This window comes from Dacryopinax primogenitus, assembly GCF_000292625.1.
Source record: "Dacryopinax primogenitus strain DJM-731 SS1 chromosome Unknown DACRYscaffold_1, whole genome shotgun sequence".
In the NCBI taxonomy this organism is placed as follows: Eukaryota; Fungi; Basidiomycota; class Dacrymycetes; order Dacrymycetales; family Dacrymycetaceae; genus Dacryopinax; species Dacryopinax primogenitus.
Window position 1 is genome coordinate 617032 of NW_024467198.1, and position 25082 is coordinate 642113.

General features: G+C 53.2%; 13 protein-coding genes across 13 annotated transcripts; 6 read left to right on the forward strand and 7 right to left on the reverse strand.

Annotated features, from left to right (window-relative positions):
- Positions 1-1101: 1101 nt before the first annotated feature.
- DACRYDRAFT_103089 (uncharacterized protein) lies at positions 1102-3060 on the reverse strand (the record flags this gene model as incomplete). Its single annotated transcript, XM_040767710.1, has 5 exons — positions 1102-1365; positions 1424-1666; positions 1723-2240; positions 2334-2445; positions 2509-3060. 5 exons carry the CDS (start codon positions 3058-3060, stop codon positions 1102-1104), a joined length of 1689 nt encoding a protein of 562 aa, XP_040633035.1.
- Positions 3061-3224: 164 nt separating this feature from the next.
- On the forward strand, positions 3225-4002 carry DACRYDRAFT_92269 (alpha-L RNA-binding motif-containing protein; the record flags this gene model as incomplete). The annotated part of the gene is made up of 4 exons (XM_040777054.1): positions 3225-3281; positions 3330-3647; positions 3701-3777; positions 3831-4002. 4 exons carry the CDS (start codon positions 3225-3227, stop codon positions 3925-3927), a joined length of 549 nt encoding a protein of 182 aa, XP_040633036.1. The 3' UTR covers positions 3928-4002.
- A 269-nt stretch (positions 4003-4271) lies between these two features.
- DACRYDRAFT_19429 (uncharacterized protein) lies at positions 4272-4925 on the reverse strand. The gene is made up of 4 exons (XM_040771506.1): positions 4769-4925; positions 4603-4703; positions 4431-4538; positions 4272-4344 (listed from the first exon to the last, which is right to left on the reverse strand). The coding sequence occupies exons 1-4, from the start codon at positions 4851-4853 to the stop codon at positions 4321-4323; spliced, it is 318 nt and encodes a 105-aa protein (XP_040633037.1). The 5' UTR covers positions 4854-4925; the 3' UTR covers positions 4272-4320.
- An 82-nt stretch (positions 4926-5007) lies between these two features.
- On the reverse strand, positions 5008-6172 carry DACRYDRAFT_19430 (N-terminal nucleophile aminohydrolase). The gene is made up of 7 exons (XM_040771507.1): positions 6122-6172; positions 6019-6062; positions 5871-5965; positions 5739-5820; positions 5533-5688; positions 5283-5485; positions 5008-5234 (listed from the first exon to the last, which is right to left on the reverse strand). The coding sequence occupies exons 1-7, from the start codon at positions 6142-6144 to the stop codon at positions 5052-5054; spliced, it is 786 nt and encodes a 261-aa protein (XP_040633038.1). The 5' UTR covers positions 6145-6172; the 3' UTR covers positions 5008-5051.
- Positions 6173-6339: 167 nt separating this feature from the next.
- On the forward strand, positions 6340-11251 carry DACRYDRAFT_112911 (subunit of DNA dependent RNA-polymerase). Its single transcript, XM_040769531.1, has 8 exons — positions 6340-6398; positions 6448-6580; positions 6630-6779; positions 6829-7194; positions 7244-8078; positions 8127-10294; positions 10349-10762; positions 10813-11251. The coding sequence occupies exons 1-8, from the start codon at positions 6361-6363 to the stop codon at positions 11074-11076; spliced, it is 4368 nt and encodes a 1455-aa protein (XP_040633039.1). The 5' UTR covers positions 6340-6360; the 3' UTR covers positions 11077-11251.
- Positions 11252-12278: 1027 nt separating this feature from the next.
- DACRYDRAFT_92272 (uncharacterized protein) lies at positions 12279-13021 on the forward strand. Its single transcript, XM_040777055.1, has 2 exons — positions 12279-12500; positions 12553-13021. Exons 1-2 carry the CDS (start codon positions 12325-12327, stop codon positions 12779-12781), a joined length of 405 nt encoding a protein of 134 aa, XP_040633040.1. The 5' UTR covers positions 12279-12324; the 3' UTR covers positions 12782-13021.
- Positions 13022-13204: 183 nt separating this feature from the next.
- DACRYDRAFT_19433 (uncharacterized protein) lies at positions 13205-14407 on the forward strand. The gene is made up of 2 exons (XM_040771508.1): positions 13205-13891; positions 13957-14407. The coding sequence occupies exons 1-2, from the start codon at positions 13322-13324 to the stop codon at positions 14320-14322; spliced, it is 936 nt and encodes a 311-aa protein (XP_040633041.1). The 5' UTR covers positions 13205-13321; the 3' UTR covers positions 14323-14407.
- Positions 14408-14561: 154 nt separating this feature from the next.
- DACRYDRAFT_103095 (uncharacterized protein) lies at positions 14562-15497 on the reverse strand (the record flags this gene model as incomplete). Its single annotated transcript, XM_040767711.1, has 3 exons — positions 14562-14921; positions 14995-15057; positions 15114-15497. 3 exons carry the CDS (start codon positions 15495-15497, stop codon positions 14562-14564), a joined length of 807 nt encoding a protein of 268 aa, XP_040633042.1.
- A 277-nt stretch (positions 15498-15774) lies between these two features.
- DACRYDRAFT_103096 (uncharacterized protein) lies at positions 15775-17427 on the reverse strand (the record flags this gene model as incomplete). The annotated part of the gene is made up of 2 exons (XM_040767712.1): positions 15775-16317; positions 16369-17427. 2 exons carry the CDS (start codon positions 17425-17427, stop codon positions 15775-15777), a joined length of 1602 nt encoding a protein of 533 aa, XP_040633043.1.
- An 817-nt stretch (positions 17428-18244) lies between these two features.
- On the reverse strand, positions 18245-19491 carry DACRYDRAFT_97727 (uncharacterized protein). The gene is made up of 2 exons (XM_040777477.1): positions 18817-19491; positions 18245-18757 (listed from the first exon to the last, which is right to left on the reverse strand). Exons 1-2 carry the CDS (start codon positions 19375-19377, stop codon positions 18425-18427), a joined length of 894 nt encoding a protein of 297 aa, XP_040633044.1. The 5' UTR covers positions 19378-19491; the 3' UTR covers positions 18245-18424.
- A 669-nt stretch (positions 19492-20160) lies between these two features.
- Positions 20161-21800, forward strand: DACRYDRAFT_19435 (dihydroceramide delta-4 desaturase). The gene is made up of 6 exons (XM_040771509.1): positions 20161-20246; positions 20299-20531; positions 20585-20863; positions 20909-21021; positions 21069-21348; positions 21399-21800. Exons 1-6 carry the CDS (start codon positions 20204-20206, stop codon positions 21672-21674), a joined length of 1224 nt encoding a protein of 407 aa, XP_040633045.1. The 5' UTR covers positions 20161-20203; the 3' UTR covers positions 21675-21800.
- Positions 21801-21965: 165 nt separating this feature from the next.
- Positions 21966-22931, forward strand: DACRYDRAFT_103099 (uncharacterized protein; the record flags this gene model as incomplete). The annotated part of the gene is made up of 3 exons (XM_040767713.1): positions 21966-22001; positions 22078-22317; positions 22365-22931. 3 exons carry the CDS (start codon positions 21966-21968, stop codon positions 22929-22931), a joined length of 843 nt encoding a protein of 280 aa, XP_040633046.1.
- Positions 22932-23279: 348 nt separating this feature from the next.
- On the reverse strand, positions 23280-25014 carry DACRYDRAFT_97729 (uncharacterized protein; the record flags this gene model as incomplete). The annotated part of the gene is made up of 2 exons (XM_040777478.1): positions 23280-24554; positions 24603-25014. The coding sequence occupies 2 exons, from the start codon at positions 25012-25014 to the stop codon at positions 23575-23577; spliced, it is 1392 nt and encodes a 463-aa protein (XP_040633047.1). The 3' UTR covers positions 23280-23574.
- Positions 25015-25082: the final 68 nt, after the last annotated feature.

Sequence of the window (25082 nt, forward strand, 5' to 3'; positions counted from 1 at the left end):
GGAGGAGGAGGAGGAGGAGGAGGAGGAGGAGGAGGAGGAGGGGAGGAAGGGGATGTCAAGGGAATGAGAAGGGAGGAATGAGATTCCGTGTGATCAAGTATGAATGAGAAAGAAGGGGAAGAGCGGATAGGAGTGGAAAAGGGGTTGTGTGGTGTGTGTGAGTGGGCGATATCGAGATCTGCTCTCTATTGCCCTTCTCTCCCTCTCCCTTCCTCTTCTAATCACGTTTCATCACCCTTTAGAGAGTGGCGACAGAAGGGTGAAGCAGAGACACAAAGAGCGGGGAAAGGGGGAAAGCGTTACCGTTTACGACTGAATATTCCCCTGGCGTATCTCTTGTCTCACCGCCGTAAAGTGCCTGGACCGTGGAGGGGCGAGGGAGAGGCACTTCAAAGGCGAGGCGATGTCACACAACACAGCCACGTACATGATCCCCTTTCACAGCCTAAACCTTCTCTTTATTTCATATACTCTTCCATATCCCTAACTCACTCAGTGCACCACAAGTACTTGCACCATGTAATAACTCTCCGCCCACAACCTCACACCCTTCAAACGCGGACGTGGCCCATGACCCCCGAGTAAACCTCGGAGCCAGAACACCGCTCCGATCTGCCGCATTGCATTTTGGGCCACCCTTACTTGTGCATTCATTACGTACTAGTACTAGTCACTCCGTGCTCTCTCTAGTCGCTCCTTCGTCCTCTAATCCTTGATCTCCTACATACAATGAGAGAATTAAAAATACCACGAAAAGAAGCGTCTAAAAAAAAGTCGACTCTCTCACGCCCTTGCAGTGGAAATCCGATGCCAGGTCACACGAGCTCGCCATTTCTTCGGCGATCCCACATCCAAGCGCGAGAAGACTACCATTCGTACACCGCTATCCCCCAAGACGCAGCAAGGCATATCCCTCATCTTTACAATTGCGTGTAAATGGACGTGCATGTAACACCTGAACTGTGGGGTACGGCGAGTTTCAGCACTGCCCACGTCCATCTCATCTCGAATATTACACTAACTAAGGTACAAAGTCGATACAAAGTTGAGTACACTGTACATACCGTATCCAGATTTCGCCAAGCTAACAAGTACAACCTCTCAGTGAGGCGCAAAGCCGAACCTATCCCACAACTGAACCCGCAGCAGGTGGACATCGCCAGACTCATTCACCATGCTAAGATCATCTTCGATAGCCTCCCGATCCACTTGGGCAAAGTACTCTGCCATTAGAGCGTCCACGTCCAAACCTCGGATTGTGCCATCTGGAGAAGGGGGATCGTCGTTAGCCAGGCAGTCTTCCCTTGTCGCCTGGTTCCAGCGGGAGATCACTATCCGCTCGCGAAGATCAGGGTCGTCGATTTCCTGGAATCGATCTAGACGGAGAAAGCAGCTTCCTTGGGGGGGTACACATTTGAATCACGGAACGGAACATATCAATCCGGTCATATACCATGACCAGCTTGAAGTCCCCTTTCAACGCAAAGCCATACTGCGAGCACCACTTGTTCCCGAAAGGAACAAGGTTGTGGTCACCCAAATATTTATGGAGCCTATTGCCTATAAAGTAACTTTTATCGTTAGGAACTGGACCGGTGAGGAACACAATGTCTTCATCTTCATCCTTCATGCAGGTGCTTGATTCCTTGGAATCACGATCCAAGATCTGCACGTTAAATAAGATTTCAGGTGGGCTCTCAGTTCTAGCTTAGATAACCTTACCCAATTTGGGTTGATAGCCATCTCACCAATGTCCGACATCGTCAGATCGCGCGGAGATAGTTTTAGCACTGGGGCTTTGTCCTCCGAGGGATAGCCATTCATCATCTGTGGAAGTACTTCGATCCATAGATATGAATTGGCCCTGCCGAGCCAGATAGCATTACCATATCTCTTGACGAAATTGACATGACGAAGAATATCCCCAGAACCACATCGAAGGACGGTTGTAGTCATGGCAAATGTTGTGCTTGCTGGCTCATCCCCTCCAGCGTCCAGAGGAAGGCGTGCAGCACGGACAGTTGACACGGCATTGGGTCGAAGGGAGTGATCGACAAAAAGGATCTCATCGCCTTCATCGGAAACATCGAAACAGGTGATGTAGTTAGCGGTGCCGATAATGTCGTCGATGTCGTCAGGTATCATGCGGAAGTCGAATACCCAATATATCTCGAGTGACAACCTGCCATGGATGATAGCAACATCATACAGAGAGATCCAGTCTTCAAATCGGAGCGCCACTACTAGACCTCAAGTTGTCAGGACGCGCTTGGCCTCGAAAAATGGTTCGTCGAACATAATCCTGCCTGGTAACAAATCGGACTCTGCTTGACCGGAGGTAAGCACGGTATCGAAGTTGGGATAAACGTCGATGGACGCGCAATTGTAGTTGACGATCACAAAATTCTCCTCCAAGAACCAGAAATCCACTTTCGAGAACATCTTCTACATTCCCGAGCGATGGGCATTAGCTAGTAATTCCCCCAGTGCCCATGAAAGGCGGCTTACCAGAGCAATGGAGCGCAGCTGGAGCCTACAATCATCCTGCACGCGCGAAGCATAGATGCCGAGTTGGGGCGTAAGGTGGATATTCCACACCGAATTCGTGGCGACGACATCATCAGAAGCCAATGTAGCAAACGCGTCCGCGCCACTCCGAGTCGGTCCAACCTTCAGCGCGTTGACGATGCATTCTGAGGGAACGGAGAGCGGTTCCATGACGCTGTGATGGCGAACGGGTACAGAATTGCAATTGAGCCATGAAAGAGGGCAATCTGTGGTGGCCATGGATTCGCCAGAAAATACGACCTTATGCGCGTTCTCCATACCCCAACTGCGCATAATAGTCCAGGCAGGATTTCCAGGGCCATGGTGAACGCTGAAGAGAGCGTTGCTTGTTGTACATATCACGGCATCGTCTCCAATGGAGCGTATCGCACTGATGGGGCGTTGGATACACGCGAGGAGCGGATGCCACTTCCACTCGATGAAGCCAGCGTTGTCCTCACCATCCTCGCAAATATCCTCCCCGTCGTTCGAGGACGCATTTGGGAAAGCCATAATTGAGGGCATTATCCATGTTCACAGCAGTGTCAGTCTTCGATAGTACCAGTAACCCTATCCGCTTCAAAACACGGTGACGTGTCCCGTGACCTCCGAATAAGCCTCCGCAGTCACAGTGACTCTAGTCACTTTTCCGCGCAATCCTTAACCTCCTACATACAATGAGAGAACTAAAATACCACGAAAAGAAGCTTTTAAAAAAAGTCGATTTCCTCAACGTACGCCCTCTCCTCCCTCCCATTAACCCCTCTAACCCCTCCCCGCAGTGGAAATCCGACGCCAGGTCACACGAGCTCGCCGTTCTCCGGCGATACCACATCCAAGCGCGAGAAGACTACCATTCGTACAACAAGCTCTGCGGGTCACTCCGTTCGCTCGCGCACAGGCTCTCCCTTCTCCCTGCCCAAGACCACTTTCGCACCCGTATGGAAGGCCAGATCCTCAGCAAGCTGTATGACATGGGCGTCCTGAACCAGAAAGCGAAGATGAGCGACGTGGAGAACGCACTGACTGTAGCGGCGTTCTGCAGACGCAGGTTGGCGGTCGTCTGCTGCAGACTCAAGATGGCGGAGACGGTCAAGACTGTGCGTATTTTCTTGGTCTGCGCGGCGCTGTGAGTAAGTGCTGACGAGCCCAGGCGGCCAAGTACATCGAGCAAGGCCATGTCCGCGTAGGACCGGAAACGATCACCGACCCGGCGTATATGGTCACTCGGTGCGTCCTTCCCTTCCCCTTCCTTTGTATGAGAGTTCACTGACAACACGCAGACAAAACGAGGACTTTGTCACCTGGGTAACCACGTCGAAGGTGAAGCGCACGATCATGAAATATAATGACGAGCTGGACGACTATGACTTGTTATGAGCCGTTAGCGGTCGGGTAGCAGATCTAGAGTGGGGAGGTTGGAGGTTGGGGGTTGGTGTGCCTTTTCTCTGCTTGGGGCGCGCACTGTATTTTATGCAATTATTCCGGGAATAGACACCTTTCTCCCAGTCTATGATCGTTTCCGAACTTGCAACCCGTTGCAAGCGGATACCCAGACCGGGCGATCTAGTCCCACCATCCGCATTCACCACACAGCAGAACCTGCAACCCCTCTCTTTCAAAACACGCACGAGACACCAATCCAGACCATTCAAGCACACTAGCCCTTTCTGGGCGCTTCCTGACCCAGCTAGCCAGCGAGCCAACTTTCAGGATTCAAGATTCGATAAGATAAAATTGCACGTTGTACATTCCAAGCTCAAGTTGTCCATTCTACCACTTCGAAGCTCCCCCGCTCTGTCACAGCATCAGCATCAGCATCAGCACCAGCACCAGAGCACCCATGCAGCGTAGGATAGGAAAGATAGGGAAGGGGGACGCACGTCGATAGCCTCTATTTCCGCTTCGTCTAATACAGTCCCTTTCCGATACCGATCAGGTGCTTCCCAGAAGTTGGCGTATACTTTTGCTGTTTCTTCTTCTTTTGAGGCCTGCTGAGTAGTGAGTGAGTGAGTTAGGTATGAAAGGAAGGACGAAAGGAGGAAGGAAGCGCACTGCGACAAACGACCTGCTCGCCTGGATCTTGTTCAAGAACTCTGAAAAATGGGCTTTTATATCCGGAGGAGCCATCGGATGCGGTCTCGGTCCATGGGGTTCTGCGACGCATCGAATACGTACGTTCAGTGAGTTCGTACGTGTGGACGTGTGGTGAGACGCTTACCTCGCGGAATCCGGTTCTTGCCTAGGAAATGGATCATCGGTTTGTAAGGATGACTCCTGGCTAGAAGACGGATTCCTGCGTGCATCCCTGGCGGTTCTGGTGAAGAGAGTGCTGAATATAGCAGGGAAGGAGGATGGAAAGAGGAGTAAGGTGGGGTAAGAGTGCGGGAGCTATTCGCTGGACAAGTTCTTACCCCAGTTCTTACGGGTCTAAATATTCTGGCTGAAACCGGGAAGAACCGGACAACGTATGTATGTGCCCTGCCTAATGCTATAGGTGTCGATCAATCCTTTTCACCTACCTTGGTCAACCAATGGTCTTTCTCCGCATCGTCCATCACTCTCCACATCGCCGCACCACTGCCCTCCTTCCCCTCGGCAGTCTCGGCGGTCGAGACGATACCGATCTCGATCTCCCCTGGCTTGAAGTCCGTCGCAAGCACTTGGGAAATCGCCTCGATTGCCATCTACCACAAATGTCAGTATATGGTCAAATTGCAAGTACTGCTTTGTACCTCGATCACCTCTGTCCGTCCAAGCGTCAACCCTGCAACATCAGGCTCGCCCTCTAGCTTCTTCCACCGCTTCTCAAGGAAGTTCATCGCCTCTTGCTGTTTCTGCCCTGCAGAAGTAGCATGGAAGCCGACAAAGTATCCTGCAGGGTCCAGCTTAAAGCACTGTGGGCCAAATTCAGGGTCGATGCCAATAAGGATCATCGCTAGTGAGGGATGAGCACAACAAGCGCGTGTTCAGTGTAGAACGCACCGATGCCTAACGGTCGCATCGCCGCGCGTTGGGTGTAGACTTGGTTGATGTTGGCGATACGTCGGGCCAGAGCATCGGGGGTGATCTCATAGCCGTTCTTGTACCGGAAATCGGCTGCTTCAGACCTCGCCCTCGTTACTTGTGAGCGTGCATCGGCTGGATCGAGTCTAAGTCTGTGTGTGGCGAACATAACAGCTCGGACATACCAATTAGACCGGTGACGACACAACCAATAGATGGTGTTATGCTGAACAGATGGGTGATGGTACCGGCATCGATGAGCTTGTCCTGCGACACCATCAACACAGTTGCAATGCAGGTACCTCTACCACACGCACCGCCACCTTCTTCTGTGTAATCACAACAGCAGTATCCTTGCCTCGGATTGCGATTGCAGTGTGCCCAGATCCAGAGATAGCCTTGAATGCGTACTCTGTCGTGCTCGTCAGAGATATATGCGCGACAGTTGGTAGGAAAGCAGCTCACCGACTTGGTATAGACGCCCTTCTGGCGAGAAAACGGTAAGATATCTAGAAAATAACAATGTCAGATAATCCTCTTACTCCCCTTGCACCTCTTGTATGCATACCTGTCGTATGAAGTCCTGGACATTGTGAACGAGATGGAAGTTGCGCTCAAGGGCAGGGCCGCGTACGAATTCAGCACGGAGACGCGTCAGTCTCCAGCTTCTCCCTGATTGCCTCCGCATGCTTCTTTTCACGTTTCACAGCCACTAACAACCTCTCACCGTCGGCCCAAGTCACGCCGACTTTCACCAACCCTTATATCGTTGGGCGCTTGAGTGGGATTTGTAGGCTGATCGCGACAATGAAGGTGTCGGTGCAGGACACCAGTAACAAGGTCATGTAAGCAGCCATTCATAGCAAGATGAAACGTATATTGACCCTTGGATAGCAAGCATATCCAGTTCAGTCTACTCAAGCCACAGGATGTGGTCAAGATTTCAGAGTTCGAGATCCCACACCATGACTTGTATACCCGAGGGACACGAGACCCGGCACCTAATGGAGTCCTAGACAGAAGATTAGTGAGTGGACAGTATATGAAAGTATGTTCAGCTGCTGAGGCTAGTGCAGGGTGTGATCGACAAGACCTCGGTTTGTGAGACTTGTGGACAGACGGCACAGACCTGCGTCGGACATTATGCGTATATCAAGCTCACTCTCCCGGTATTTCACGTCGGATACTTCAAGCATGTCATCTCTATTCTTCAATGTATTTGCAAGGTGCGTGATCTGTCTGCTACGCGTGTTTGCTTAGCTCACATCTTGTCAGACTTGCTCTCGCGTTATGCTAGAAGAAGCCGACCGACGCAAGTTTCTCCGCCGTTTCCGTCGTCCTGGACTTGAGAACCTTCAGCGACAAGCGACCTTCAAAGCCGTCAATACCCAATGCCGGAAGGTTACCTACTGTCCTTATTGCATGAGCACGAACGGCATTGTCAAGAAAGCAAAGAAGGACATCAAGATTGTCCATGAGAAATTTCGCTCGAAGAAGACGGAGGATGAGCGCCTGAAGTGGAGGGAGGGGTTCAATAAAGCTATCGAATATCAGAAGGACCTGGCACCGCATATAGCCAAAGCTGTCGAGGACATGCACCCCTTACGAGTGCTGACGTTATTCGAGAACATAACAGACGAAGTGCGCCTATCGTTCATCACTTCACTTGTTTATTCTAACTTACCGTCAGGACTGCGAGTTGCTTGGCATGCATCCTGAACATGGCCGTCCAGAACAATTCATTTGGCATTACATCTCTGTCCCTCCTGTGGCGATTCGGCCGTCCGTACAACAGGACGGGGCCAGCAACGAAGACGATCTTACTGTGAAGTTGACGGAAATTGTCTTCTGCAATGCCCTCATCCGGGAAGGGCTGCGCAAAGGCAACGCGACGTCGAACATCATGGAGAACTGGGACTTCCTGCAAGCTGGTGTGGCATTGTACATCAACTCTGAGCAGCCCAACCTCTCCCCGGCATATGTGCAGAAACCTATCCGAGGTTTCTGCCAACGTCTCAAGGGCAAGCAAGGTCGTTTTCGAGGTAATCTGTCCGGAAAACGTGTCGACTTCTCAGGGCGAACCGTTATCAGTCCGGATCCTAACCTTCGTATTGATGAGGTCGCTATCCCCAAACGAGTGGCAGTCAAATTGACATATCCTGCTCGTGTAAATGAGTACAACATCGAATCACTACGGCAGGCAGTGCGGAACGGTCCTCTCGAGTGGCCCGGAGCGAACTTCGTCCAGAGTGGCGCTCCTGGTTCATTCGGATTGGGTGGAGGGATCAAGCGATTCTTGATGTACGCAAACCGATTTGAGGTGGCCGACAGGCTACAAGTTGGAGACGTTGTCGAACGACATCTGATTGACGGCGATGTCATTCTTTTCAATCGACAACCGAGTTTGCACAAGCTCTCGATCATGTGTCATCGGGTCAAGGTACGGCCATGGCGGACATTCCGTCTGAATGAATGTGTCTGTGGACCATACGGTGCTGATTTCGACGGCGACGAGATGAATATTCGTACGTCCTGTCTTCGTTCCTAAGGATTTTGAGGCTGATGACCTATAGATGTACCTCAAACGGAAGAAGCGCGAACAGAAGCGCTAGAGCTGATGAGCGTGAAGAAAAATCTCGTGACACCACGTAATGGAGAACCCGTCATTGCCGCTACCCAAGATTTCGTTACCGCCGCCTATCTTCTATCCAATCGAGATACCTTCTATGATCGACGCGCCTTCACTCAAATCTGCACATACATGGCAGATGCGCTGGAAGATATTGACCTGCCGCCACCGACAATATGGAGACCAGAATGTTTGTGGACGGGAAAGCAAATTTTCAATGTTCTCATGCGACCCAACAGCAAGAGCCGCGTTCTGGTCAATGTGGAAAGTCCTTGCAACCGAGGAGAGAAGCCAACGGCACGTTATTACCCTTTATCTCTGCGTACTTTGAAACCCGGCCGTTCTGGGGACCCACAGTTCTCTTTCGCCGAGCTTGAGCGACAGGCAGAAGAAGCCGAGAAAACGGGCAAGATGAAAGATGACCCTTATGCCGACTTTTGCCAGCCTCTTCCTATGGACCTCTCTCCGAACGACGGATGGCTTGTCATCGTCAACAGCGAAATCATGTGCGGTGTCATGGATAAGGCCACGGTGGGGAGTGGCAAAAAGAAATCCGTTTTCGGAGCTATGCTGCGCGATTTTGGGCCGGATGCGGCAGCTGCGGGGATGAACAGGCTTGCGAAGCTTTGCGGAAGATGGTTGTCCAACTTTGGCTTCTCGCTAGGAATCAGCGATGTCACGCCCGGAGCCGAGCTACGTGCTCGCAAAGAAAAGATGGTCGTCAAGGCGTACGATGATTGCACTGAGCTTATACAGCAAGCAAAGCTGGGCAAACTGGCCAATAAACCCGGCTGTGATCAAGACCAGACACTAGAAGCATCCATCTCCAGCATTCTGTCCAAGGTCCGAGAGAGCGTGGGTGACATTTGTATGAAAGAACTCAGCATACACAACGCTCCCCGTCTCATGTCCATATGCGGCTCGAAAGGCTCCGTGCTCAATGTCTCGCAGATGATTGCCTGTGTCGGACAGCAGATTATCGGGGGTAAGCGTGTGCCCGACGGGTTTCAGGAACGCTCGCTTCCTCACTTCCCAAAAAAGTCACGCGAGCCCCCTTCAAAAGGCTTCGTCAGCAACTCATTCTACACTGGTCTGCGGCCCACTGAATTTCTTTTTCACGCCATTTCCGGCCGTGAGGGTCTAGTTGATACGGCTGTCAAGACGGCCGAAACAGGCTACATGCAGCGGCGACTGATGAAAGCACTAGAAGATCTAGTGACTCACTACGACACCTCTGTGCGCACGTCCAGTGGAGGGATCGTGCAGTTCCGCTTTGGGGACGATGGGCTGGACCCAGGGTGCCTGGAGGGCCAGGCCCAGCCTGTAGACTTTGATCGAGCTTGGATGCACGCGGGAGCGATCACCGCACGCGACGGACGGGCACTCCTCCCATTCGAGATCATGGATTTGACGAACGAGATCCTCCAGAGGCGTAAATTCAAGACGGAGTGCTCGACGCAATATCTCGATAGCTTGCGCGCCTACATCCAAGCCATCGCACGCCATCTCGGAAATGTGAGGCAGGAATATAAGATGTACGATGCTGTTGACCGGGACGATGACTGGGACGCGGACACGGACCTCTCGCTCGGGGCGGGCGAGAAGGAACAACAGGCGCTCGAGAATAGGATCAAGATCACTTCTGCACATGTGGAGAGTTTCCTCAACACGTGTTGGGCGAAGTACGTCAAGAGCAAGATCGAGCCTGGGAGCACTGTTGGCGCCGTGGGTGCACAGTCGATCGGTGAGCCCGGAACGCAGATGACGCTCAAGACGTTCCATTTCGCCGGTGTGGCGAGCATGAACGTCACTCTCGGAGTACCCCGGATCAAGGAGATCATTAATGCTGCCAAAGTAATCAGTACTCCCATTATCAGTGCGAAGCTTGTGGAGCGAAAAAACGAGACCGCCGCGAGGATCGTCAAAGGACGGCTGGAGAAGACGTATCTTGGAGACGTGGCAAGCGTGATTGAGGAAGCATGGGCGGGCGAGTATACCTATATCGGGGTACACCTCGACATGGATGCGATACGCAAGCTTCAGCTTGAGCTTACGATCGAGGACGTCAAGCGTGCAATTGTGAACTCAAGTAAGGTCAAGGTCAAGGATGGGGTACGCGTCGTGCTTTGTGCATTATCGTACTGCTGAGTGCTGACGTTCAAACAGAATATAACGGTCGACTCTCGGAAGAACAGACTCAAAATCTTCTTCGACAGTGGAGAGTTCAAGTACTACGAACTCCGGGCAACCAAGCGCGTATTGGCCGATATCGTGGTCAAGGGTTCATCTCAGATCCAGCGTGCGGTGATCAACAAGATTGAGAAGGACAAATCGCCCCGCGGGAAGCCGGGAGAGAACGAGCTGCTTGTAGAAGGATACGGCCTGTTAGAGGTGATGACGACAGAGGGTGTGGTGGGTGAGGAGACGACGGGAAACCATGTGATCGAGGTGGGGAAGGTGTTGGGCATTGAGGCTGCCAGGAGCACGATCATACACGAGATTCAGTATACCATGGAGAACCACGGGATGAATATCGATCCCAGGCACGTGATGCTTCTTGGGGATGTGATGACCTACAAGGTATGTACAGCACGTGTCGCCAAAATGCTGCTGACATACTTTTCTCGCAGGGTGAAGTTCTCGGCATCACGCGATTCGGGGTAGCCAAGATGAAAGACAGTGTACTGATGCTCGCTTCGTTCGAGAAGACGACTGATCACCTGTTCGATGCCGCTGCGTACGGAAAGAGCGACGCCATCCTGGGTGTGAGCGAGAGCATCATCATGGGTAACCCGGCGAACAATTGCGGGACGAGCATGCCTGCACTTGTTACACCTGCACCGGTATTGCCGAAGCGTCGGGCGCTGTTATTTGAGGCTGCTGTCAGGGGTTGAGGGCATTCTACATGTATTGGTATTCGACATCCAACAGGGATAGAAGATATGGACGACATAGCACGTTCATGGGGAAGGTGATGTCACTACCTTTTTTTCTGCCCTTTTTGGTAGCGTGTTGTTGTATTCTGTAAGGTGAATGACTTTGCATCATGACGACCTCGCCAATCGCATCATTATAACACCAGGATAGAAAAGGAAATAAAAGGTCGGTATGAGGTCAGGAATAGAAAATCACCGAACAAGTCAAACGAAATAGAGCGAACAGCGTCCCATCCTACAAATGTCAGAGGATAGACGAGAATCCCCTTCTATCTTTCCATCCCAACCTCCTGTTTGACATACCCAAGAATGTTCTTTCTCACTGGCGCAAAAATGTGAGCAGAGAAGACGTGATGACAGCTCAGAGGACTGATGCGCGTCCTGCAGATTCACCCGTGTTCATCGTCCCCTCCTCCTGCACAAGGTTGGCGTAGCTCGGCAGAAACGTAGTGCACGCAGTGTGGCGTGGGATAATGAAACTGCGGCAATGTGCGCCCTTAAAATTTACCTGGGTAAGTCGTTACATCATCAAGTTGGAGGCGAGTTCACAGTAGGGAATAGAACGCATCGAATATAAAGCTCAACAGGAGGGCGCTATTCCCGTCGATCCGGCAACTGGCCGCATCCCGACCGGTGTCTCCGAATGTCTCAGCGTCCTCGCTGACTACGACCCTCTCTTGCACGAATATGTCAACCAAATTTCAGCCATATTTGGATGTAGGCGTGAGGAGGCTGTCGCCATGCTGAAGGCTCTGTATGACCGTCACCTAAGAGATTGAACAAGATAGAATAGAACCGCATAGCATTCTTCAATGAGTCGTTATTCTCCTGTTAGAAGCCAGGTCGCGCGGAGAAGGGGGTCGTCAGATGGCGAAGTACAATTGATGCCCGGATTCTTGAGCAAAGATCTCGAAGAGACTAAGCTATCTCTTGCTCATACAAAGAAAGAGAATTGCCGAAACTGTAACAACCAAAAAAGGCCGGGCGTCTCTCGCGTCCGCTCAATCCCTTCGGAGCCGAGGGTGTGGAGGTTCGGGGAGCACACTTCAAACGACGAAGTGAGGGGCATCCCTCAATGCGCATTCACAGTTTGTCTATTCCCCCCTCTCATTTCACATGCCCAATCATGTGCCTTCTTAATCGCATGACTCTTTAAAAGTGTTCCAGCAGCAAAGCTAACCTCGTGCGGTAGGTCCGCTCGCATTCATGGTTCCCTCCTCCATAGGGTCGGAATGGCATAGCAGCATCTACACACTGCGGCTGTCGTTCCGGGAGAAGTGCCGACACTTTTGCGTTTGCTCCAAGACAGGGATGAAATGCACAGGAAAGGGATTGCAGTTAACTGAAATTGGAAAAGGATTTCAATATCAGGAGTGCAATCGGTAAGTTGATACATTGCGAGACAGATTTGACGAAGCTGACACTCACAAACAGAGATGATCGTCCTGGTGGCAAACCAGCACAAAGCCATCCCCATCGATCCAAGAACCAAACGCCCCCCGAGCGGAGTCGCCGCCTCTCTCGAGGTGCTCGCCGACCACGACCCTCTCCTCAGGCATATACTGAGAAAGAACGCACTCAAATACGGAGTCCTACCGAATGCGGCGTTCAAAAATATGAAAACATTGTACAACACACTGTCGCAGCCAGCGCATCCCGGTAATAGCGAGCCTATCGTGCTGGCAGTCTCTGACTTCCATGCGGCTGAGTTCGTGTCGGTCGTGTCGGTCTCGGAATGGTCGAAAGACGACAATAGTATTGACCTCAGGACGAAGAAGCCTTATCACAACTAGACCACGCCCATTGAGTGGAGATACTAGTAGCAATAGATGTACCAGATAGCTATTACTGTAATACCCTCTGTCATAGAGAACATATTCAATGTATGAATAGTGAGCGATATCGGAATTCCGAACTGTGCGGAGATGTTGCGGCGGACTGTGCGCACAGCAGATCAGGATGCCGCAGGGCCGCGAGTGACTTCCCGAGTGCGACCGACAGTCCAATCAGGAGGGGGAGGAGGCTGACGACTTTGCTCTTGGCCACTGTCTACTGCGGCGCGACTCACAACTTGCTCCTGACCACCTCGTACTTGGGACATTCGGTCTATATTACATAGCTGACACTGGCAGCGTCCTAGTCATCAAAGCCTACTACAACAGCAATCCTGAGATTCACTTTCACTGCTATATAACCTGACGAGATGATAATCGTCGACGACGATAAGAAGCGCCCATTGCCTGAACTGCCCACTGAAGGGTACTCAAGCTCAAGCGGACCGAGTACGAGTGCTGCCTCGACTGCAGGGGACAGTACCGTAGCATCGAGCAACTGGGCTGATCCTCCGCCTTATACGCCCTCTGACCCCGCTTCATCAACCATCATGAGCGGCACAACGACAACGACCAACTCTGAAGCTGGTTACCCTGATCCTGAAGAACCTCTAGTCGTTCCACACGACCCAACGGTGGACATTCTCTCTGGTGACCCAATCCCTTACTCCTCTGGTCCATCCGTTCCTCCACAAGAGGAGATCCCAGACCTTCCTCACCAAAACCGTCTGCGGATCCACCGTGCCTACCAGCCGATCAGCGAAACACTCGTTATCGACCCCTCCCTCCCCTCGCCGCCTGGGACAGCGCAGAAGAACTTGGAGCTGAGCAGCACGAGCGCACCTGTCCTCGCGCGCGTCTACGTCCTTGATTGTCGGGATCTCAAAGGACGAGTGGAGATGAGTGCGCAGAGCGAGAGTGGACCGGTCAAACTTGCAGTGGTGGGTGATTTCGTCGGTCATGTGTCGATCACCATTTGCTGACTTCGTTTTCTCGGGTGGCACAGGCGCGCATGCCACGCAATGCAAAGCTCGCCGTAGACGTGGGGACTAAATCTGGTCCCTGCGAGCTCTTCCTCCCTCTTCACTTCTCCGGTCCCCTCACGATCCACACCCGCACTGGCCCCGTGTCACTCGGCACCTCCCTCCGCAGCCGACTAAGGATCCTTGAAGAGAGCAGCGACGTGCGCAAGTACTGGGTGGGCGACTGCTCGGATCTAGCGGAAGACTGGCGGACCTTCGAGCGAGGAGAGTGGATGGGAGATGAGGCAGAGGTTAGGACTCTTAGTGGGCCGGCGAGGGTGCTGTACTGGGAGGGCATTGGCAAGGTCGAGACGTTTGTCACTGGGCTCATGAAGAAGCTATTTGGGTGAACTCGTCTCTCTTTGGGCCTTGATTCTTTTGATCACTATGTATTTTGTTGTATTTCGCTTTCAACTCTGAATTTGATTCATAAACTGTACTGTTACAACCACATCCCCTCCTTTCTGTGTGTTTCACATAGATAATAGTCAAAGTGAACAACAACAACCGAAGAAGATTCCAAACCAGTAAGAAATATAGTACATACAGATCCAAAAGATGTACACTCTCAGTTGCATTCCAAATCAACTCATTTCTTCTGCCCAAACGCCTTCTCCATGGCCCCCTTAGGCACCTGTTGCTTCATATCCGCCGCCTCAGCCGACCAATATCCAACTTTAACGCTCCCATTATGACTCTCCACCGTGCACTCGTCCGCAACCCAATTCGGGTCGTCGTCTTCCCCCCATTCGCCAACCCAGCACCGATGCTGACCTGCGGTCTCGTCCAGCGTACGCGTACGGGTCCGCAGCGGGGGTGTCAACCATGCGTTGCCGTTCTCGTGTCCGATTGTGAGCGGTCCACGGAAGGTTGCTGGGAGGAAGAGGGCAACACTGCCGTTACGTGACTCGACGTGGATGGAGATACGCATGTCCGCTGGGCATTCGGCCTGGGACAAACAGCACACACACATCCAATAATTAGAAGACTGGAGATAATATACAAAAAGTGAAAGAACGTACCACCCGGAAGTTGATGCTACCATTCATGCTCAAACCCTCAAGCTCAACCATCCCCTTTGTGACCTTGCCAGGGCTCTGAGTTAGACAGTTACTTCGATGCTCCCGTTCTGCGAATACACGCTGAGCGCCTTGTCATGGCTTCCTGGAGGCGCAGGCAGAGTGGGATCGATTACGAAGGTGTCACGAATGCCAGAGTTATCGCGATAGATACGCAGGCGGTTTTGCCGCGGCAGGTTTGGGGGGATGTTCGATATGACAGGCACTGCCTGGGATACTGCAGGAAAAGGCGATGGCAGCGGGCGGGATGGCGCGGGAATCAGTATGGTGTCTTCCTCCCCCTCCCCTTCGAGAAGATCGACTCTGGGATCAGCCCGCGGTGAGTAGCTGTATGGCGGAGGTTGCGCCTCATCTTCCACGGCAGACTGTGAAGTAGAGCGACCACTGGGACCTGGACGGTGTTTGGGGTCGTCTGCTGCTTCAGGATTATCGGAAGTGATAATCATGTCCAGCTTGATTGATTGAGGAGGAGAAAGAAGGGGATATTACAACCAGTCCGTCGAGTCCGCAGGTAAGAGTATCAGCAAGAGATGGAGAGTGTAACCTGGGAGGCTGATCCGTGGTTCTTCCGTTTGTTTCTGTTGTATCCTTGCGAACGGGCGTCTATCCATCATCACACCATTCATTCATTACCAGAATATACACTGATCTTTTATCCACGAAAGAATTTACATAGATCACATCTTTACAATAAGAATAAACGAGAGGATAAAAGAAAATGCGCTAATCAAGGGTTGCCAAATATGGTTTCTCAGTATTCCCTTTCAGCTTCTTGTACAAATTCACACTGGGAATCCGGCTCGCAACACCCTTGATTCTGTCCAGTGCCTGTCCTCTCTTGCTCGAAGCGATGCTGGCTGTGTCCCAGGCAGGGGGTGTCTTGGTCTTGTTCTCCGAATCTGCTTCCCATACGCCAATGGAGATCCTTCCCTCGGCGCGAATGAAGCACTTGTCAAACTCCCACTCACCCTTGCCCGTCTCGTAGTCCCCAATCCAGAACAACATCACACCCTGCTCCTCATTCAAGATCCTCGTGCGGAGCGCAAGGTTCTTGTCGATGTCTACCGTACCACGCTTGCCAAAGCGTAGGTCAACTTTGCCGGTGAATGTAGGAGGAAGACGGATGATACAGTCTCCCGGCCAGAATGCTTCGAGAGAAACTCGAACGCCGGTACAGAGGTGCACTTCTAGTGGATCTTTTGCTCGTGTGCGTGGCTTCTCTGGCTGGAATTGAAGTTTCAGGAGTGGGTTTCCTATTGCTTGTACCTGGACCAATATCAGGTATCTCTCTTGATATTCCAATGGAACTGGACTAACGACAGTCATCTTGATACTTGCCGCTTTGAACGCCATTTCAGTGGCCTTTTCTGAGGTGGATGGCGCTGCCCCCGTCCCGATCACATAGACCCGCGCATCCACCGCACTCCCTGTCTCTATATCCAACGCCTTGTCCGCCCCACCTTCAAGGGCGGGCAACGCCGAATCGATGAGGAACGTTTCGCGCACGTCGCCAGCGCGCCGGATGCGAACGCCGTTCTGTCGTGCGAGGTGAGAGGGGAAGTCGGCCGGATACGTGATTGTCGGAGGTGTCGGCTGCGAAAGTTCGGGCTCTGACAACGGGGTAGATGGCACGGAGGTGTTCGCATGGGGTACAGGAGGGATCGTCGTGTGCGCTGAGCTTGGAGTTGATGCGTCGAATGTATCCGGGTTAGTGATGTACATTGAACCCCTCATCGGGGCAGGATAGGATGGAGCGACATCACGGATGATGGGGTTTGCTGTACTTGACAAGGACGACGGTCTCCCCAGATTGGCGGTCGATAGAATAGCCGATTTCCGTCCATCATGTACGGGGACTGCCGAGCTCTTAGTGACCGAGGCAGATTGCACACGCATCCCAGAAGGTGAGTATGGCGTAGCTGATGGGCAGGCTTGAACTGACGTGCTCGAAGTCGTGCTCGAGATGGATGAAGCGCGTGATCGAGACGAATCCCAGGGTATGGAAGACTGCCGCATTTGAGATGGAGAGCTGGAAGTAGCGCCTGATACAGACGGCGCTGCCACTTCCCGGTTGGATCGGGGCGGGGTGATCGGCAGGTCCTGGACAGTAAGGTTTGAATTCGTGCTAGAGGCAGATGGCGTCCTTGTTAACTGCGGCAGATAAACAGGCATATCAGTCGGAGGAGCGGGTGTCCCATCCCGTTTCTCCTGTGGATAACCCGTCCTGCGTCTTCGTCCCCTCGATGATCCCTGGCCTGGGACGTTCCGAAACGGTCTATCCTCGTAAGCGGGCGGAGGAAGTGCATCGGCTTCGCTCCAAGGTTCTGCGCCTACGAATTCATCCTCCGTTGCACGATTATTTGACGTGATGGTCATAGCTCTTAGGTGAAGTCAACCTGCTTTTCGTTGTTCAAGATGGTGGATAAAATACAGGAGACGTGGATAATGTTCATATTGCTGTCTCCCCGGTGGTCAATCGGTGAGATGACCGATGCGCAGACAGGCGCCGAGGGCCTGAGTGCAGTGCAAAGTCACGTGTTTCATTTACTTTTCCGGAGCGCCCATGGAGAAGCGGCGGCGACACGTGGTATGATCGTGGGTTTGATATTGAATATCTTGGATAACCAGGGGTCTCAGTGTGTTTAGATTATCTGAAGATATATACAAGCCGGCTGGAACGAGGTGGGAATATTCTGACATACCCACTCTTCCGCTGCCTCTGGGTGAGGCTCGGATATTCTCCCTTTTGCGGAGTCTCCGCCTAGTTACATTTCACGACTATATTGTAGTAGTACACTTCATGACCCCGGACTGCCCCTGTAACGTCGAACGCGGAACCAATTAATCTCGTTTCTGCCCTTGAAAACCCAGAAAGCTCCAGGTCTACCCACCCGCTCGCTCATCTACGGATATCAGATAGTACAGTTCCCAGTTCGAGGCTGCCAAAATTGTTCTCACTTCTTAGCTATGGCAATCATTCGTCTGCTTACACTTTCGTGTGCCTGAGAAGGCGCATTCTGAGAGATGAGGAGGAGACGGGATGGAAAAGAGCAACTGGACCAACGCTGCCGATTCGGCGTTCGCATTTTTTGATATGGAAACAGCCGAGAGGCTAGATGCTTACGTCATGACTTCGTCAAGTTGATTACTGGCGCAATCCTTAACGACATCTTTCCCTTTGGGAAAGGGCTCTTGGTCTTGTCAGGTTTCTTTTTGGCCTTTGGTTTCCCTTCCTGTAGCTTTGCTCTAATCATGAAGTAGGGGCATAAACCAATCATAAACAGTCGTCGTGGGGACGCCTGAGAGGGAGTCATTCATCGCACAGAATACAAGAACAAACTATGGCATATAGTGGAATCACCAGTGGCAATCCTCATCCAAATAGGCGCTTAAAGAATCCAGCTGGCTTCTCCAACGGCTCTCCTTCCCAGAATCCGATCCTCACGCTACCGTTCAAGCTCCCAACGATGCACTCATCCCCGTCCCACTCGGTCTCCCCGGGCCATTCGCCCACCCAGCAGCGGCGTGTCGTGCTGCTCTCGTCGAGCGTGCGTGTGCGCGCTTTGAGCGAAGGGAAGAGTGTGACGCTCCCGTTCTTGTGCGAGATCTGGAGCGGGCCCGTGAATTTGGGCGGGAGCAGGACAGTGACGGAGCCGTTGTGCGACTCGCAGTTGACCGAGATGGGCATCGTACGTGGGCATTCGGCCTGGAATGGTACGTGATCAGCACAGCATTCTGTACGAGATACACAGATCAGGAACGAACGATTAAGAATTTGACACTCCCGTTCTTGCTCTTGGCAGCAAGCTCCACCCTCCGTTTCAAATCATAGCCGATAAGATACACCTTGGCGTACACACTCCCATTGCTGCTGAACAAGTCGAGAGCTCTCTCAGGACTCCCGGGCGGCGCGGGGAGGTTGGCATCGATAACGAAGACGTCCTTGATACTGTGGTTATCCTTGTGCACGCGTAGCTTGTTCTGCTTGGGAAGACCGGGGGGAATGGGATCTTCGTGGTGTGGGGGGAGAACGGATGGACCGGTAGAGTAGTCATCCGGGTCCCCGGAGAGCATGTCTAGCCTGGAGTCCCGGTCGGCGACTGGTGTGCCGGGAGCGACGGTGCTGGAGCCTGGGGCAGCGGAGGAAGAAGCGGTGCTGATCGTGCCAGTGAAGGCGGATTCGGAGTGCTCGTATGGAGGAGGAGCACCATCTTGCGGTGCTTCGGAGGAGGAAGCTGCAGCAGGCGTGAAGGGATTGTTGGCGCCCTGAGGAGCGAGCGGTGTGTCTGGGGCCAAAGGTAGTTTCTTCTCCTCTGTGACGATCATTATTATTGTCTAGTATCCAATTGAAGAAATATGTTGCAGAATTCAGCGCTGATATAGAGGACAGCAATAGTGCAAAATGAAAGCAAGACTGTTAGATATGACAGAGAGTGTAATATAACAGGACACAAGGCGGACGAGGGACCATTCGACAGCTCCCGCAGTCAAAGACGGCGACTGCGGTGGGCGGTGCACAACTCGCCTTTTCCTGCAAGAAGAAGATCTGGTTCTCTGCGCACTGCGGTCAGAGTCTGACTCGCCGGATTTGAGAGAACGACAGATAATGGGCGTCATGCAATATCTAATGGAGTGACAATATTAATGGTAGGCTGTGCATTGATAATATTGATGATATTGGTACAGGAAACAGAGAACCCGGTATACAAGTAACCGATTAGAAGCGCCGCGGTGAAAAGCCGTTTATAGATTGGAAGAAAATGAAGAGATTCGGTGAGAAGTGTCGACCGATGATACTGGTACATCGAATGATAGCCCGAAGTATTAATCCTTTTCCCGGACACTTCTTATAAATGTCTGTAGCCCTTCCTCAAATGCTTCACACTAGAGTACTTTGTTCTAAAGAATAACATAGCATCAGTAGTAACCTCCTTCAAGTATTCCCTAAAAGGCAATATTGCCGCTATATTGAGTAATGCCTCGGATCAGATTATTTCAATAGAAGTGAAGCATATACACATGATATCGGGAGCAATCCCTGACAGTAATTTCCCCAACTTGAGACGAAATAGGTTCATGCGCAACTAGTTGATCAACAAGGTGGTCCCTCCCTTCCTCCTCCTCCTCCTCCTCCTCCCCTCCCCTCCCTGCAATGGCTGTCGCGGAGATCAGCAGCAGCCTCAAGCCGCGCATCGGTATGTTGTCCCAGTCTAAACCCAAACATTCCACTGACCCCATCCATTTCAGACTTCTCACTATACGGAGGGGCCGAGTCCGCCGGGCCTCTCGCACCCAAGTCAAAGTCGAGCGGAGGACCAAAAATCAATGCCCCAAGTGCGAGGCGCACCGTTGTCGAGGCTGGCGAGTTCCCAGAGGGCATGATAGCGCGGAAAGAGGAGGACCCGAGCGACTTTTTGTGGTTGTTGACTGAGGAGCCGCATAGGAGCAGGAGGAAGCAGATCCTGAAGGATCATCCGGAGGTGCGGTTTTCGTATGCTGTGTGTGGGGGAAAGTACTGAATGTAGTGCTTTAGGTGACCAAACTTATGGGACACGAACCACTCACCAAGTGGATCGTACTGGGCGTGGTTGTTCTGCAGCTCGCGGCCGCCTACTTGTTGCGGCATACCCACCCATTCTCTCCCGTATTCCTGCTCACTGCATATGCCATCGGCGGAACAGCGAACCACAATCTCTTCCTGGCGATCCATGAGATCACGCACAACCTGGCGTTCAAAGGGATCAAGGCGAACAAGTTGTTAGCTATATTTGCCAACCTGCCGATCGGGATCCCGTACAGTGTTATGTTCAAGGTAAACTCTCCTTACATGGTATGGGCAAGTGCTGATTAAAAGCAGAGATACCATATCGAGCATCATAAATACCTCGGAGAAGACGGGATCGACACTGACCTGCCCTCACGGCTGGAGATGCTCTGCATGAACAACGTCGCAGGCAAGGCGTTCTTCTGGTACTCCCACCCTCCTCTCCCTGGTCGACGTGCTGACCCCCTCCTAGCACCTTCCAAATCCTCTTCTACGCCCTCCGCCCCGGGTTCATCCGCGCGCAAACCCTCACCCCCTGGCATTTCCTCAACTTTGCCGTCCAGCTCGCCTTTGACTTCCTGCTCTACCTCGCCGCAGGGCCAAAGGCGATCATCTACCTGATCATGAGCAGCTTCTTCGCAGGCAGCCTGCATCCCTGTGCTGGGCACTTCATCGCGGAGCATTATGTATGGGATGGGCTGAACCAGGAGACGTATAGCTATTATGGGCCACTCAACGTGCTGGCGTACAATGTCTGTCATCCTATTTCCATCCTGGCATGCAGAATACTGATCCTATGCAGGTCGGATACCATAACGAGCACCACGACTTCCCCTCCGTTGCGTGGACGCGTCTTCCGGCTCTGAAAGCGCTCGCACCGGAGTATTATGATACCCTCCCCTCGCACCCCTCGTGGCCGATGGTCACGTTCAACTTTATATTCGACAAGAACGTCGGTATGTGGAGCAGGGTCAAGCGGCTCCCTACGGGTGCGAGGACACCCGACGTAGGCGGTCTACCGCCCAAAGGCGGGCAGACGCCGATCGTAGGCACGCCGATGGAGGAAAAGCAGCTGTAGAGCGATGGCTGCGTGAACGGACTCTTGATTTAATTCTGAGAGGATGTAGAGTAGAATTCACGGGGTGCTTGTAGACTGGGCACTGGTGTATATACATTCTCTGGGTGAAATGATCAAGGACTCCTCTCGAAGTCTTCCTTTGTGAACGTGACCAAAACGTCGTAGTGTATAAAAGAACGCCGGGTGGAATTAATCCGAGTGGCTGCAAAGTGCGATTCCGATACGATTCCCAAGGGCCGCTTCTCGAACCAACCTCTTCACTAGTGCTTTCCTATACACCGCTACATGACGATGGTATTCACCGACCTCAGACCAGAGGAGAAAGAGGTGCGTCCTCCTCCTCCTCCTCCTCCTCCTCCTCCTCCTCCTCCTCCTCCCAGAACACATACTAACAACCCCCAAGGCATTCTTCTCAGTACTAGACGAATACTTCCTCCAACGTCCACATCTCCTCCCTTCCCCATCTCCATCCTCAGACCAACCAGCCGCGGCAGGACGCAAAGCAGCATCCTTCGTCGGCCGTACACTCGCCTCCAATCCGCAAGCGACAGCCGCACTCGTAAGTAGCGCACTCCGTCAAGGACCAAAGACCGGTGCAACCACAACCGCAAACGCAGGCATAGACTCCGCCGCAGTCCAACTCGTACGTCCTCCCCCCATTTCCCGCTTCCCACCCGCTAACCCCCACAGGCCTCCAACCCCCGGTTCACCTCCGCCCTCACCTCCGCCCTTACCTCCCCCACCCCCACCTCCCCACCGCCGCCCGCTCCCAACCCTCCCTCTCACGCACCCACCCCCTCCGGTCTCCAGACACACAAATCCCTCGGTTCCCTCTCCACCGATTCCACTTCTTCCTTTCTCACCAGCACAGCCCAAGGAGTATGGAACTACAAGAAACCTAAGCCTGCTCCTCCGCCTGCGGCGAAGCCTGCGAGTGTCCCGGGAGAGAGAGCAGAACATGCCCTGGCGGCGAAGTATGGTCCTCCGCCGAAGAGGACTGTCCCCCACCAGGCCGAGGCGCCGCCGCCGCAGGAGGAGGCCGAACACCCCCCACCCCCACCCGTACCAGTACCCGCAGCAGGAGAACAAGAATTCGTCGAAGCGCTCTACGCCTACCAAGGAGACCCAGCTACTGACCTCTCCCTGCTCGCGGGTGAGCGACTGGTCCTCCTAGAACGGACGAGCACGGATTGGTGGACTGGGGAGAAGGAGGGCCGGAGAGGTCTGTTTCCGGCTTCGTATGTCAAGGTATTGTGAGTTTTGTTTGAGGGGGTTATGAGGGGTCGAGAGGGTATGGATTGGATGGTGTGTTGGACTTTCTGAGGAGAGTTGTAGTTCGAGCGTTTGTCAATGTGTTGTAACCTGCTAGTGTGTTGTTCGTTCTCGTAGAATTCGACTCAGCTGTTGTAACATCCTTCGAGTGAGATCCCCCATGCAGTCAGCCTAGACGCCGCTGGACACGTTCGGAACACTGTTCATAACATTGCATTGACCCCTTTTACGCAAACGGGGCAAGTTTGATGTAAAGTACATGCGTCGAGAAACGGACGAGAGCGAGTCGTGGTGGTCGCGGTGATTATGGATGGATGGATGGGGGAGATGCGGAAGACGGGGGGAACTATGTACAGCGGGTGGTGAGGGAATAGGGGAGTCTAGCGTGCGGGGCATGGAGATGAGAGGGAGATGGAAGGAAGGAGTGCATCCGACCGTAGTATGTGCAAGAAGATCGTGCAAAAGAAAGCAGGATGATAAAGAGAGAGCAGAAAGGAGAGAGAGCAGTTGCACCAAGTGACCAAGACTCGCAAGTTTCCCAAGGGTTTATGTACAAGAAAAATGGCATATTTACAAGCCGTGCTGTTCAGTTCGCCGGCCGATGTCGCGTGCACGTGTTGGTTGTCGGTCATGCCTCAGACACCTCAGCCGTCTGCTTCGCCTTGCCCAAGCTGAGCATCCTCAACCAACGGGTGGACATGCTCTCGCGAGCATGGCAAGCGATGCTGGGCATGCTCGCGCCGCTAGCAGAGAGACCCTCGGGGTAGCTCTTCCCCGTGCTGGGACGCACCGACTTGCGGTACTTGGCTGCCGGGGTAGGCGAAGGCGGGGTCGAAGGCACGATAGTCAGTGCCGCGGACACGGTGCGCTTGCGGTCGTCGACGTTCGTCATGACATCCTTATCCTTGCAGTCGTTGAGAGGTGCAGAAGGAAGGGACCGCAAGATGAACGTCCTGCCCTTTGCTGTGGTGCTCCTTTCGTGCTTGGAAGTGACATCGGGGAAGAAGCACTCCGTGCTATACTGGTCGACCTCAGAAGGCGACAGGGAGACGGACGATGCGGACGAGTGCGTGTCCGTGGTGAGGAGCGACACAGCAGAGGACGACGTCGAGGAAGTGTAGAGCGGTGGACGGCGCTCGCTGCTGACGGACGACGTTAACGTATCAGGTGTCTGCGCAGGGATCTGGGACACGTTCGCGGTCGATATATGCGCGTTGGATAGCCTGGCAGCAAGAGCGCGGAGGGACGTCGACGTGCTCGGGTTCTCATGCGGCGGAGTTGGGGGCATCTGAGGCTGCGTCTTCCGACCGGGAGAACGAGCAGCCGTAGCGCGGGCGACGCGGCTGACTGCCTCTGATCTCTGCTCCTTGACGCGCGGGGAGCCAGGCATGAACGGCTTGCAGTGCTCGATGAGCTCTGCCTCGGTGAAGCGGAGCTCAAAATTCAGAAGCATTAGGAGCTGCTTCTCCATGAGGTTGACTTCGGCGTTGCAGAAGAGCGTTTCGGTGTAGCGCGTCCAGTGCTTGTTCTTGGGAGACGAGTCGTTCAAGTACTTTGCAGCGACGATGAGCGTTGCGAGGAAGACGCGATGACGGGTGCACGGTATGCCTGTGCTGTGTCAACCAGTGCGGGATTGTGGAGCAAATATATGCGCACCTTTTGCCATGACGGGAAGCTTGGCTTTGAGCCTATGAAGGTAGAGCAAGGTGCAGAGGAGGGTAGGGGCCTGTACATTGGAGTACTCGCACAGGCGGGTGATGAATGCCTCGAGAGAGGGCAGGCCGTCCTTCTCCTCTCGTGCCTCTCGCTGGTACTGGTTCTGCGTGTCAAACGCGCCCTTTATCGGGGTTGCGGGCGGGGTGGGAAGCGCCGATGCAGCGGCGCGCAGGGGGTCCGGCGTCTCCGTGTCTGAGCCGTCATCGACGCCTATGACGGCAACTGCCTGCTCGGCGATGTAGGCGATCATGTCGCGTGTGACGGGGCGACGGAGGAGGTCGAGCAGGTCTGGGTGGTGGGTTGAGGCGGGGACGAGGGAGGCAGGATGAAGACGGGGCATCATGAGGGGCATGACTTTAGCGTTTAGGGGGGTAGGGCTCGGCCTTTGGAGAGGTACGCGGTACGAGTTGGGTGAGAAAT